General features: G+C 40.5%; 1 protein-coding gene across 1 annotated transcript in view; it reads right to left on the reverse strand.

Moving 5' to 3' along the window:
- HIBCH (3-hydroxyisobutyryl-CoA hydrolase) overlaps positions 1-10663 on the reverse strand; it is a 43013-nt gene extending 32350 nt beyond the window's left edge. The window contains exons 1-6 of the mRNA XM_075429958.1: positions 10550-10663; positions 9606-9648; positions 8641-8781; positions 7093-7177; positions 6114-6194; positions 3950-4002 (exon numbers count right to left, since the gene is read on the reverse strand). Of these exons, the coding sequence (XP_075286073.1) occupies positions 3950-4002; positions 6114-6194; positions 7093-7177; positions 8641-8781; positions 9606-9648; positions 10550-10581 (435 nt within the window). The 5' untranslated portion in view covers positions 10582-10663. The remainder of the gene's footprint in view (positions 1-3949; positions 4003-6113; positions 6195-7092; positions 7178-8640; positions 8782-9605; positions 9649-10549) is intronic.
- Between the last annotated feature and the right edge of the window lie 3824 nt (positions 10664-14487).

Below are 14487 nucleotides of genomic sequence, written 5' to 3' on the forward strand. Positions count from 1 at the left end.
ATAAATATTTTAGGGCCTATTTTTGCCTTATTAACAATTAAACACATAACATTCAATAATATTAGATGATAGGCCTGAAACAGCAGCAAATTGCTTTTTACAAAGTGCAAAATTCAACTGTGAAACCAATTGCTCCAGGCCTTTCTGAATATCAAGCCTACTTAATGTCAAAAACCACCAGATGAATAGAGAGGCGAGTATGCTTACTGATGGTTATTTAGCACCATGGCTCTGAAATAAAGCCTAGCTCAGCTACTTTCTGAATCATGCATGCTCTAGAATGCGATTCTAAGGAAGAGGGTACTTTCTACACGCTGTCGTAGATTCCTCCCTAAACTAAAGGCTCTGGGTCCTGAAAATGCTGTACTTCTGCTTTGGCAATATGCTGCTAAAGCTTTAAGTATGCTTTACACAAATTGAGCCCGGCGACCTGGACCACGTTCTTTAACTTCTGCAGTCTATGCCCTGTACTTCTTTTTTTTTGCTGTCAAATATTCACCTTGAATTCTAAGCCCAGTCATCTGAAAGGTACCTCTCAAATCTGTCTAGTGTACTTTTTCTGGCTCTGAAACAGGTTTAAAATACATTTTTATTAATCCTTTTAGTCTGTTAGAGAGAGTATCTGGCACAGCAATACATTTTGTGCCAAAGCCCTATTTAAAACCATGGATTTTGACTGAGCTTATAAAGCACGCTTCTATTCATCTCCAAAGAACTAAGGAAAAGACTTGGACTTTTCTAGAAGTTCAGGGTCTCATTTACAGCTGATACTATTAAAAAAATAAAAAACCCAAAGGTTTAAATACTCTGCATTTCTTGTCTACTGCTCAGGTATTTCATTTCATGGAAATAAAAATCTACAGATAGAAGTCAAATAAAATAATTTGAATAGCAGTTTCTAGGAATGTGAGAATATGTGCTCTGTGCCCTTCAACAGTATACGCCCTTTAGCAGTAAACGTGGTATTTCACTATTTTGTAGTAAAATGCAGTCATCTTTGCGTCACCAAGCATACCTGTGACTTGAACCTACTGCTCTTAATAAGTACAAAAAGATTAAGAGATGCATTTATTTCGAATATCAATTTTTGATGAACTACGGGAGTATAGACAAGAAGGTGCAGCAAACAAGCTCCACAGCCCCATCTGATGGCTAATTAAGCTCTCAAGAAAGCCATCCACCAGCCTCTAATCAACAGTGCTGAAGTGGAACTATTTCATTTTTTTGTTACAATTCCCAATTTTACCATCGCAAATCTATGATATCTGTGCATCAGTAGCAACTTTTACTACCTAAGCACATAATAACCGAGTTTCTAATATGCTGTGTGATTTTTAATTTAAGTTAGAACAACAGAGCAGTCCGTGTGCATAGTGCTGCTTTTTTTGAGCAAGGTTGAGATTGACTTGCTTGCATTTTCATTCATAGATAAATGGTCTGTAGTGAAATTGCAGAGTTTGAGGCATCCCTTGATGTTTAAGACCACGCTAAAACCACTTGCTTGCAAAGCCAAGTGCTTGAATGTAATTTTGTTTAAAGTATTTACTGTAGTTTGTAAGTGGCAAATGTTTCAAGCTCCCACTGACTTGTAGGAACTAAGATAGCCAGATCTTGAGCATATGAAATAGATTAAATATAACCTGATTGTGTCAAAAACAGATCCTAGAATCTGAGTGATTTAAAACAAAGCATCTAATTATACTATGAATAGAATAACTCCTTTGTATGAATGCAGGTCTTGTGAATAATTACGGTAGAACAGAGCAAGCAGAACAAGATAACAGTGCAACCATGACAAGTTCAAGGGCTCTTCTAGTGGTTTTAATCTACAAAATCCCACTGCGGTGAACTTATTTGTACCACAATAGAAAGCAGCTGCTGCAAGCCTTAAATTTGCTTAAGGTGAGTTGTGACGGGGTTTCCAATGCTGAAAATGGTGAGAGAAGAGAATGGAGGAGAGATGGGAGCTAACACACTTTTCCTATGTAAGCATTGGTCCATTTAATGGAATCAAAACAAATCTTACAGACAGGGGAGGTTGTTGAAAGGAAAAGCATAGAAGGCAACTCAAAACTAACACACAACACAAACACAAAATTTAATCAGTGTTGACAAATACCGCTGCTGACCACCTTTGTTAAACTATCAGTAGATACTTCCATGTACTGCCAATGAGAGAGGGGAAGAAAAAAAGAAGCATGTTGATGAAAACATGCGCTCCTGTAGGAAGGACACTATCTCAAAGTAAACTGTAGCTGTATTAACAAGTGCAAATTACATAGCACTCCAGGTTTAAAAAAAAAAAAAGTTTAAAGTAGGCTGGAACTTGAGACCTCCCTCTTTGTTGCCCTAAGTTAGGCTGCATACTTGCTCAATCAAGATCTCGTCCCCTACCCCAAATGAAGATAACTGCTACTAGTATCATCAAACTGAGGATAAGCAAGTAAGATGTCATTCAAACTCTAATGGCAGTTAAACTCTGTCAAGGTCCCACTGAAATTTGGGTATCCTATACTGAAATTTGGGTATCCAACTAAAGTTTCAGATTAACTGCTGTCTTTTAAAAGCTATTTAAAAGACAGGGACCTAATAACTAATCTTAGCAATGCATGATCATCTGACTCCATTATGCTCTTTTCAGTCCAAAAAAAATATTTGCCTTCCAAAGGACAAAATTCTGTTCCTGCTTAGGCCACAAGCATAATAAGCAATCTATGGGACCTCTAAAAAGACATCAGCTGCTGGGCAGTTTTGCTCTTTCATAGTTATCCACGCTATTATTCAAAACTCCATAAAATATATGGACTCTCTATCTCTTATCCTCAAATCTTCAGGTCTCCTATGTGCAATAAAAAACTTCTTCTGCAAGAAGAGCTACAAGACTAGTCCCCTTTATGCTGGAAACAATTTATGTATACTAGATCGGGTGGGAAATGGTTATCTAGCTGAGATCTTTGGGGCTTGGTAGCGGAGAAGCAAAGGAGAGGACTGCTAATGCATGTTTCAGTCACAAGCTAAAAAAACCACAACCAAATAGACAAAATGTGCAAGGAAAGATGCATAGGGAAGAGTCGTGACAGGTGATGGATCATGTAGTGTTCCACTTCTCGCATCCTGTCTTTGACAAACAATTTAAATAGACTGTACACCCATATCATACTGGGGTGTAAGAAAGCAACACAAATCTAAGTGAAAATACAGCAGACTTCACTGTCAAACTCCTTGTTGAAAATAAGTAACTTAAGATTATTGTATTCTACTCCCTGCTATGATGCAAATATATCCAACAGATGTCAAACTGAAGAGAGTAGCATTTTAGCATGTAGAAAAGCATAGTATTGCTCTTTTAATTTCCTGCTCACAGTGATTAGAACCAACAATTGCTGAAACAATTATTAGCATTGAGTATAACGAGCAATAATCTTCTCCATGTTGCTTTAGTAATAAGGTGTGGCCTTGGGGTGGGGTGGGGATTCAGGATCTTGTAACTCATGTTTTAGAAGTACTGCAGAGGTGAGAAAGATTGGATAAGCACAGAACTCATGTTATGAATGTCTGTTAAAGTATATGTTAGAATGATATTTTCCCAATTTTTCAGCGTTGTCCTTTAGTTGTACTTTTGAGTGGAAAATTCTTCTCAGAAGTTCTTCTCTTCTCTTTAAAAACTCGCACTTCAGTATTCTGAAAACCTTTGCGAGGGGTCGAGGGGTGTTTCCTACAGTGACAGGATTCTGCTCTTTTTCTCAACGCAATTGGCAGATATTCAGAGAAAGCAGTTGCACTAGCTATTTACTCTGACAAGCAAGAGACAAAGGTTCAGATTATGGTGTTTGTTCTTGAATTGAAATGTTTGAAATGCCATGTGTGCACTTCATTCAACTCAAGCACAGAATACGACATTACTTTAAAACAAATTGTAACGGACTTCACACCAAGGTACTTAACTTACCCCTCCCATTGTAATGCCATCGAGAAGTGCCACATATGGCTTCTTGCAAGTGCCTGTAAGAAATGTAAAAAACAAATTCTACAATTCTACTTTTTTTTCAAAAGCGTGGACCTGTGACTAGCTGTGACTAGCTGTATACATGATACATTTCCCCATGTCTTACATGGCTACAGGAAATAAATGGTAAATTAAACAATAAAATATCAACTTACAATGAAGGTACTTCACGGAATTCTTAAGCAATGAAAAGAAACACCAGTTACTGACTTAACTGCACTCGGAGTGTTGCAAAAGAACTTTTTACAACCATGAAATGCCAGGTTGTTTGCTGTGTGAGTAGCTGACAACTTAGCCACATCTGCCTATTATAAACAGCTTTGCAGGACGCTGGGACACACGGTTTCCCTTTCACTCCACCTCACCGCTGGGATTAACAGCACAGAGTGTGTACCAGCACTCCAGTACTTTACTACAAAGCCAGATGCGTTGGTAGGTTTTGGCCACAATGTGACTACGAACTACTGCAATGTGAATGTGTTCTGTCTTGCCAGCTCGGTTGCACGTTACAGCCCTGAATGTGGTGTGGGCAGGTCGAGATGATAGTGTCCTAAAGTACCACAGTTTTATCCATCAACTTTATCCACTGGCACCTTTAGGAGGCATGAAACTAAAGACCTGATGCTTTCAATTACCACGCGTGGAAAGACTCAGAAGTTCACTGCGAATGAAACCGCTGGCTCATATTCAGTGTTTTCAGGTCAGACTTAAAGCTCAGCCAGATTGCCGATACCGGTATCCGCTGCAACCATGTTGTTAGCTTATCTGCAGCAACTATAGATCCTTGTTTAAAAAAAGAACTATTTTCAAAGGCAGTTCCATCTTTCAAATTCGTAGCTAGAAAATATAACAGAATTGCATTTTTAACTTTGTTCTTACATGAACATCTAAGCTAACGCATGGGCTCTAGATGCTAGTCTTTGAACTAAATTTCTGCAGAAGCATGCCTTTCCAATAGCAAATGCTGTGAAAGTAGCTCCCCTGTGTATTCTGAAGTTATAAAATGTAAGATATAAATAAATCTTTTTGGCAGAAAACTTCAAGGAATACAATCATACCAAAGTCACTAAAAAATCTAGGTTTTTTAGTTGTATGGATTATAGTCATACAACACCCCAATCATTGAAAAAAAAACAAAAAACCAAACTTTTAAGTGTTTACCCTCACAATATTTTGAATAGACTAGAACTGATAGTTGGAAGGGACCTACAACAATCATCTAGTCCAACTGCCATGGTAATACTATTTTTTTCCCAAGTACATGATACCTTAAACTGTTTTTCTTGATGAAGGCAAGAAAGGTACATGACAAACAGACTAAACCAGAAACTCTGTCAAAGTAAAAGTAACTTTTCAGAAATTACTCTTATCCTAGTAACTCTGCGCTCTTCTGTCAACCTAAGTTGATATGCAACAGCTTCACCTCTCCTCCTGTAGTAAGTAATACAGGATACAGTGTTTAAAAACTCAAACTATTCAATTAAAGTATGTTTGGAGAAGTTTCTTCTCACCAAAACATTCAACTCCTGACTTTCACCCTACAGATTTAATATCCTTTCCTAATGTCCTCTACCCCAGTAAATTTTACCCTGTGTCTTTGCTGTTTGTTATTTTAAGACAACACACTCCTAGGTTCTTTGCAGTAAACTAAGGCAGCTAACTCCTAGCGTCAGTATTCATTTATGCAGTTTATTTAAATGGAATGCTATAACATAATTTGATCATCTGCTTTCTAACCGCATATTAATGATTTTCTGTGCATCTATTTTTATCTCAGGTCTTTGTTGAAGCAGATCAATGATACTTTGTGCAGAACTGCACTGTCTGCATCTAAGACTTAATTCATCCGTTGGGGAAATATAACTATCCAGAACAATGGGATGGGATAAGGTACCTATCATAATAGCTTTAAAAAAAGAAATAAATTCTACATGCAAGCTACAAAAATGAGATATGTTACACTACTGGTATTGAACTTGGTAAAACAAAAATACTACTACTTCTCTTATCGCAGTCTTTTATGGATAAGCAAAGAGAGAAAGTGAATTTAAATGCAAAGCCACTATTATGAAAACTGTACTGCTGCAGAATTTGCTATTAAACATACCAATGGCATTGTTCAGGGTATATTCTCCTCTGAAGAAATCTTGTACCAGTCTGTCTCCAGCTTTTACTGCATCTCTGATGACTTAAGAGAAATAAAAATTCTAAAGATAACTCTGAGTTTAACAGAAAATATAATAACAAGTAAAATAAATTAATATCATATGATAGCAGTTTTTTTTAATTTCAGCAATCAATATTTGAGAAAATCTGCTCAAACTTAAATATGAATGCAAAGTTTCAAATGTGAGTCAGTTCTATTATGGTGGAGATTTCTTGTGAGAGTGCAGTCCATTTTTTATGCTCTGGAACACCTCTTAGTGTCTGGTAGTCTTGTTTGTGATTTTTCATATCGATATATTGAACAGCCACTTAAAACTGACTACACTGAAGACTCAGAATACTAAAAATGAGAAGCCTATTGGAGCAGGGCATAATTTAACAATAGCCTGTGCTGCTTGTTTCCCTAAGATTTAGAACAACTGCTAATTGTCACACTTTGGAGACTTCCTACAGTTCATAGTTACAAAATAATCACAGATACATTGATCATCACTGTCAGCTCTGTACCTAGCCACCTCCAAGTCAAACATCAGACACAAATTATCCGATAGTAACAGGGCTACCTATTAGGACCCTCCAAATTTCTTGTAAAGAAGCTGTCAGTAATGAGAATCTGGGACGAGAAGGCAGAGACAAGAACCCTCTCTTGCCAGGAATGACTGGCTGCTATTACCAGTTATTAATAAAACTGCCAATTTTTACTCTTCTGTACAATGTTGCAACAGCTGTCTCCTGACAAATAACTTAAACAGCATCTGCACATCAAGGTGTCATAAGAAGTCAGCACAACTAATCTCTCTCACTGTTGTGTAGCAAGCCACCATTTACCTGAGTCACACTAAATAAAGGAAATCAACGCAAAGTAGTAAAGTAGTAGCTGGCAAAGGTATGTCAAATGTTTAAGTGACTACTGTCCTTACCTCTGATGTCACCCCCAGCACAGAAAGCTTTTTCTCCAGTTCCCTTAATAATTATTAGAAAAGTTTCAGGATCCTGCTCCCAAGCCTAAAAAGAAGTAAATGTTTCCAAGTAAGGTTAAAGTCTGTGCAAAAAATGCTTTCTCTGTATACTGTCTATAATTCTTCTTTCGCTTTTTCAAAAAGCACATCAAACCATACTCAAAACAGCTTGTCTTAATCTGAAGTTTGAGAGCTAAATGTCTTTCTGCCACTCCTGTGTCCTATTCAACCTGGACATCTGAGATCCGCAGAGCTGCCTTGCTTATTTCAGAAAAACGCCTGTGCAGAGCTCCCAGTCTCTGAAGAAAGGTAGCACTCCCTAAACCAGGGCCCGACATAAATCTCAACAAGAACACAATGCTGGGGCAGAAAGCTGGCAATATGGAGGATATAATAACAAAGCTTCAGGCCAAATCATGAAAGGTGTGTAAATCCAAGATGCATGGCAAGGAAAACAGCATTTAAATTGTTGACGGATTTTATCAAAACGACTGCAATCAATGCTAATCAAGGACTGGATGAAATCAATTTGTGCACAGATGTTTTGCTAGGTACAAAGACTAGTTTGTTTGATTTTTTCTGAATTAAATACACTGGTACAAGACTTCAGCAGTGGTGCTACCACATTGAGAAAAAGATGCTTTTAGAGGCTTTCCCCCCCTCCTTAAACTATGCTTATATATCTCTTATTCAAGTAAATGTACCCAGATGAAAGAGAGACAAGACATTCCATTCCGGTATACCAGCAACTGTACTCAAAATTAAGCTGCCTTTTAAGGTTGTGCTTCAAATAAAGCCCAGTACTCAGCACTACAGACTAAGGATTTCTTTCTTTAAATGTTCTCCAGGGAATGCACAAATTTGCAACACAACCATCTACCAAAATACCAAAAGGCGGGCAACTACCCTGCAAATACTGGTATCTATTAAGTTTGACTTTGTGCATATGATAAATAATATTAAATTAAAAAGGACTATTGGCATGCTTAAAATTTCACATTACCTCACTAGCTTGTAGAAACAATGCCTGTCAATCCATAAAGTTCTTCTTTAAGAAAGACACTGACAGCACCTTGCTTCCTAATGGCTTGTATCTTTTATTTCAGCCACGCAGCCTTCCCACAAAACACGCACCTAATCACGAGGCCACACCACTGCACAGCTTGGAATTCGCGCACGCCGACTGACCAGCTGGGTGTTGCCAAAAGGACGGTATAGACGCTGAATGCTGCTTGCTTTTAATTCAGTTCTGGTTTTAATATGGGTGTCTCTTCATCTATCCAGATGCTAAATTTGTCTGACAGCTTGTTTCTTTGACCTGTCTTCTCCTCTTTCTAACTTGCTTGAAACGTCTGTTCTTTCCCATCCTATAAATTTGAGCTCATTGGCCAATGCACTCACACAGACTTTCATTCTTTAAATCAGTACTCTAAGAAGTGTCAGACTGAATTTTAAAATTGGTTTCAGGTAACTTACGTATACTGGATGAGTAGAAGCGGAGCTACTAACCTTTATTTGTGGATAAATTTGTTGGATCATAGAAAAATTTAGTGCATTGAGAGTCTTGGGTCTATTCAAAGTTATTATTCCTGCACCTCCTCTCTTTTCCAACAACACTTCAGCTGTCGAATCTGTTTGCTTATGCATCTTCTGTGCACGCAAAAACAAAAAAATAAAGCAAATGTCATCACTTAGACACCTTGAGTAACATACCTTGTTACTTTGTAAACATACATACATACTTTGTTACAAAGAGCTGTTTTGTATATAAACACACAAAGAGTGTTTATGGAAATACAGTCTCAAAACGCACTAGGTAAGATCATAAAACATGCATTTTTGAATTGTATGCCGAGGCTTTCCCACTGTACTTCAAGTTGTATTTGCATTTCATAAGCAGTTCTTTTGAAACCACTTTATCTTTGAGCCCTTCAGAGTAATAAATCTCAGACAAGTTTCTGAGCCACACACTCTTTGACATTTGAGTTTGTTTAAAAAAACCCAAGCCCAGTAAAACACAAGAGCATAGTTCTTTAAGACTGACACTCTGAAAATACCTGCAACAATGATAAAAATGACAGTTCCATGTGTCCCTGCTGACAGTTTGACACTGCAAACCCAAATGTACACATTGCTTTGTAGGTAACTTTTAACAGTAGAGAACAAATCACTAATGTATTTTCACAATTGATTTCAAACTCACAGTTGAATGATATTTATGGAATATACGGAAGCCAACATAGACACTAACTGTAAAAGTAGGTAAGGCCAAAATAATTAAGCGTTAATTTACAGTATAATGGAAACTTGAAACAAAGTGCTCAAAGACGTGGGCAACGTTATGTGTGAGCAATAAATGATGGCATTCCGAACCACCGTGAGCAGACACAGTAGAAGTTGCGTGCACTGTCTGTCTCAGTGGAGTTACGAGTCCTAAAAGCTTCCAACTCAGTCACACCAGATGCTGTTCTTACCAAATGTTGTAATATTACTTGCAGTCTGTGGAATGGCTTCAGCCTGAAAAAGAAGTATTAAAAAGACAGCTAAAACCATAACCCAGCTACACAATCCCCAAATAGATGACTGCTGAGCTAAGCAAAGCTGTGTCAGAAAAACTTCTGAGCACAGTTGTTTTACGCTCTCCTCTTCAAGTAAAATCAGAGGACAATTTTGATATCAAAACAGTTGGAAACTTCTTACTAGTAAAGAGATAGCAGATACCAATGCCAGCTACTAATGTTTTTGTTGTGTTCAAGTTGGAAGGAAAGCCTAGAAACTATAAGAGAGTTTGGGGGAAATGTTTGATATTTAGCAGTGTGTGCCTTTTAAAGACTTACAGCCTTTTCCCAGAGTTTTAAACACTAGCATTTAAAAAAAAACGGTCTTGTCGAAAATTGGTCCATTTCCAAAGCTTTCATAACAACAAAACCGCCCTCTGGTCCCAGTGTGTTTGTACTTTTGTGCAGGGTTTATGTCAGCGGCCTGAACAAGGCTCAGGCTTCTGCTGCTGGCAGCAGATATGCACGCGTGTGGCGAATGCATTACTTAAATTAAGTAATGAGGGTGTTATTTATTAATTGCCACTGCATATTGAGGAAGGCAGTTCACAACCGCTTCAAGACACCCAGCTTGTGCCAACATTAACGACCGACTTCATCTTTCAGCTGCTTCCTACAGCCAATTAACCCGTTGAACGCAAACGTCCTGGCGTCCTAACTTAGCTTTTAAGCACATGCTCTTTTCAGAAGGGGAAAATTAATCCCGGCCTGGCTAAACTAGGCCTAAACGATATTTTAGAGCAGCTCGGGAGGGGGGTGTCCCGTCCCACAGGCCTCCCCAGGCGGCCGCTCCCCGCCGCAAGGCACCGCCCGGCGCCATTTTAAGCCCCTCAGGGCGTCCACCGCCGCTTCCCCGTTACCTCGGCAGCGGTCTCAGCACCCGGGCCGCCATGGCAGCAGCCGGCGCGGTCGATCGCCGTCGTCGACTACACCGGGAGGGCGCATGCGCGGCGGCGGGGCGGGCTGCGGTCCCCTCAGCCGGGTAAGCGGGCGGCTCTGAGGGGCGGCCGCCCGCCTCCGGGTCCACCCCCCCACGCCGGTCGCCCTGTGTGGTGACCTGGAGGCGGGCGGCCTGCTTGAACCGCCCTTTCCCTTGGGGGTCTGTAAGCAAGGCTGCAGGCCCCTCACTCTGGAGGGTTTTCCTTACCTCGGCGGGGTTTGGGTGCTGCTCCTCGTCCCGGGTGAGGTGTGAGGCGAGGCCCTTCCTTCGTCGGTGACGCCGCGCGTAGCGATGGGTACAAACCTGAGGGAAAGCCGCGTCGCCGTGTTACCTTCGGAGCTGAACTCTGGCGGCCGAAGCCTCGTGTCAGCCATGTTGACCATGTCAACTTTCCATGAGGAAGAACTTCTTCACCCTGAGGGTGACAGAGCCCTGGCCCAGGCTGCCCAGTGAGGCTGTGGAGTCTCCTTCTCTGGAGATATTCCAGCCCCGCCTGGACGCGGTGCTGTGCAGCCTGCTCTGGGTGACCCTGCTTGGGCAGGGGGTTGGACCAGATGACCCACAGAGGTTCCTGCCAACCCTGACACTTCTGTATTGTTTTCAGCAGCAAAACCGGTTTCTCAGTTTGTGACCGCCTGGTTTCTCCTCGTCCCTTACACCTGAGGTGCCCTCGTAGCTGCTGACACACACATCGGTGAGCCGGGCTTAAGGAGTTGCTCTAATGTAACATCCCACCAAAAACTGGTTGTTTTAGAAGGTAAGCGCAGGGATTAAGCTGCTAATGTGGTTGCTGCCCTGGCAATAGCTAGGGACAGAGCTGTGAGCTCCAGCACAGCGTGTGTTCAGCGTAAATAGAACTTGCAACCAGGAAAATTACCATTTTTAAAAAAATAGAAGATAAAGGTATTTGAGAATTTATGGGCGTCATAGTAGGAGTCCATAATGCTAAATTTACTTTTATCTCAGCAACTACATCAGACCAGATTTTTTTAGGTTGACACATAGCAGCATGAGACCGACACTGAAAAGTGCGATGAACTGTGGAATAAATGACAGTGCGGTGCGTTAGGCAGAAATGTGGCTTCATCATCTCTCAATGTAGCAAGTTCTTAGCACCAGCTATCCTGGTTGACATTCATATTTAATTAAAAAAAAACAAAAAAAACAAGACCTTGTAGCAAGATTATTTTGCTGGAACAAAAAAAACCTCCCAGCTCTTGGAAGCCCTTCTAGAGACATCCCCAGAGGGCAACCTTGCTCTTCATTTCGAGAAACGATTCAGCCCCTGCCTATAGCAGCGTCATCTGCATTGGCGTTTCCGTTGCAGTAACTCTCAGGGTATATTAGATTTGGTTGTAAAAGTCTTCGTCACGCTGAATGAGTACAAAAAAAGACGCAGAACGTTTCCGTATTATGCAGTCTCAGTTTTCAGTCTTGTACACTGTGAAGAAAAATATAACTGAGAACAGGACATGAGGTGCTTTTGCAGGCCTTGGGTAACTGCCTACTGCAAACTAATTAATTGCAGAATTCATTAGGCAGTCCAGACTATTGGAACTTTTACCTACAGATTATATGATTATCAAAGATGAAGCCTATTAGTGTTATCTTCAGTACATACAGCTCTATGCAATTAAATCGAAACCAGTGTAAATGACACCAAATTATCACAGTTGCCAAATCTCAAGCCTTGCTTAGATTTATGTTTAAAAAATTATTTTTGAGGATGAGATAACACTGCATCTCTCATCTTGGCATAACCAAATTATGAGGAGTTTGATAAGCAGATAATGTTTTTGTACTTCATATCCTATGCCTGAAAGTCTACACGTTCCACATACAAATATGAACAGAACCTTTCTTTAGGATAATCTGTTTGTTAGTGTTATTGTGGAAATTAAGAAACAGGCATGTGGGAGCTAACCTTGGGTAGGAGCAGGGGGAGGCCGTTTGAAACCCCTGGAGATCTCTTAATAAATTCCACCTGCACATGGTGCACATCAGCAAGGCTGTGATCAGGACATGATTACATAGGATGTCTGTTTCTAGAGTCCAAAATAGAAGTCAGTGGTCTGAGTCATCTTGTACTTACCGCTGATTTTAATCTGCTCCCTCACAGCTATTTCCCCCAGCTTCGGTATAAATAATGGTGTAGACCCTTTCTTTGTTGTCTTCCGGCTGTAGGTCTGATTTAGGACAAGAGTGGGGCCTGTTTATTTGTAAACAATGAAGTAACAGTAGGCATTGTCCTGCAAGAGCTACTGATTTATTTCCACGCTGTGCTGACACTGAATTTATGCTTAATATTCAAATACTTTCACTTTTTTCTACAGAAAAAAAAAAAGGTTTCAGGAAGAAGGGGTGGTGACAGAAGAGCCATCTTCATTGAGCCTAGCATTCTACTTTGTTTTAAAGCATGCTGGTGATGGCTTGAGTTTACCTATTGTTTTGGGGGGGTGGTAGGTGTTAGAACATTGCAATTTTTCTCACAGCCAGCCATTTAGTGACTGAAAACCAGTCCAAAAAGTAACCAGGAGATCATCCTGGTTTCTAATAGTCCTCCTGCACACTCCATTTTCTGCAGAGTGGAACATGAAAATCAAAATGTTTTCTAAGAGACTTCTGTAAGTAGAAATCGGGAAAAGGGTGGAAATAATGGAGTTGCATGAGAATAAGCAGAACAAGATGACCTTTAGCCTGGGAGTTTATGGATGATACTACTCTTAGCAAGGAGAGCTGCAGGAGACTGGATATACTAGGGACGAGCAGCACCCCCAGTAACCCAGCCAGAAGGATAGGCAGGTTGTAATTCCTCCCCTTGGAGAAATTTCCTGGCAGTGTGTTCAGCAGGTTTGGAAAGAGAAAACAAATTGCAGACTGTAGGAGGACTTTAGAGTTGAGCAGATGTTTTCAGGTTTTGTTTCTGGGTTGGTTTCTTTTTTTGCTTCTTTTCCAGAAAAACATATAACTTCAGGATCTGGGAGCTCTTGCTCCCAAGAAGGATTCCGAGAGCAGCTCATCTGCATTCTGTATGCTACCTATATACCCCTAATTAATCATTAATTTGTACCTCTCACTTGCTTTTCTCTGAGAGCTCCCAGTGTAGTTCACCAAGACCAGATAATAAATGGTCCGGGTACTTCATCATGTCCCGTGCCTCTGTGTCCAGACTTGCTGTAAATTTAATCTTTTCCTCTGATGGTCTAACAGCTAGCGTCTAATTTCTCTATGTGTGGGAAGTAAGCGCATCCTTACAGTGTATGAAGGTAAGGAAGAATGAGTCTGCGAAGGCTTGAGGAATGGAATGGGAAAATTTCCCCTTTATCCCTGCTAACTGGTTATTACTGTACTGACAAGCAACCCTCAATATTGTTTTTGCTCAGTCCAGTCTCAGCTGACAATATTCTAAAACACCTCCACAGATGACCCGGGTTCAAGCTGCCTTGCGCCGGCCTGGACACCTAGTACTGCAGCGGAGAGTCTTCCGCTGATGTCAGTGGGAGTAGAAGTAGGCTTAAAGTAAGTGGAAAACTAATCTGCTTCTCCAGTCTCTAACAACAGGCCAGCCCAGGGAAGGACTGAAACACAGGATACATATGTAATATGGAGAGGGAAATTTTTGCTTTTGTCTGTAACATGAGTAATCCCTGGGAACAGAGTGCCTTCCCCAGGGCTTTTAGTCAGAGACTTCTCAGATAATGCATCCATATAACATCTGAAGTCATAGATTTGGGATGAGGGCACAGCTAATGGCATGCAGCAGTGAATTTTTCCTGTAACGAGAAAATATGCGAGAGGGGAAAAAAAACCCACCCTTTTTTCTTTTTTCCTATTTTTTCCCCCCAGTTAATTTGCATC

The sequence above is a fragment of the Opisthocomus hoazin genome, chromosome 9 (genome assembly GCF_030867145.1).
Source record: "Opisthocomus hoazin isolate bOpiHoa1 chromosome 9, bOpiHoa1.hap1, whole genome shotgun sequence".
Taxonomy (NCBI): Eukaryota; Metazoa; Chordata; class Aves; order Opisthocomiformes; family Opisthocomidae; genus Opisthocomus; species Opisthocomus hoazin.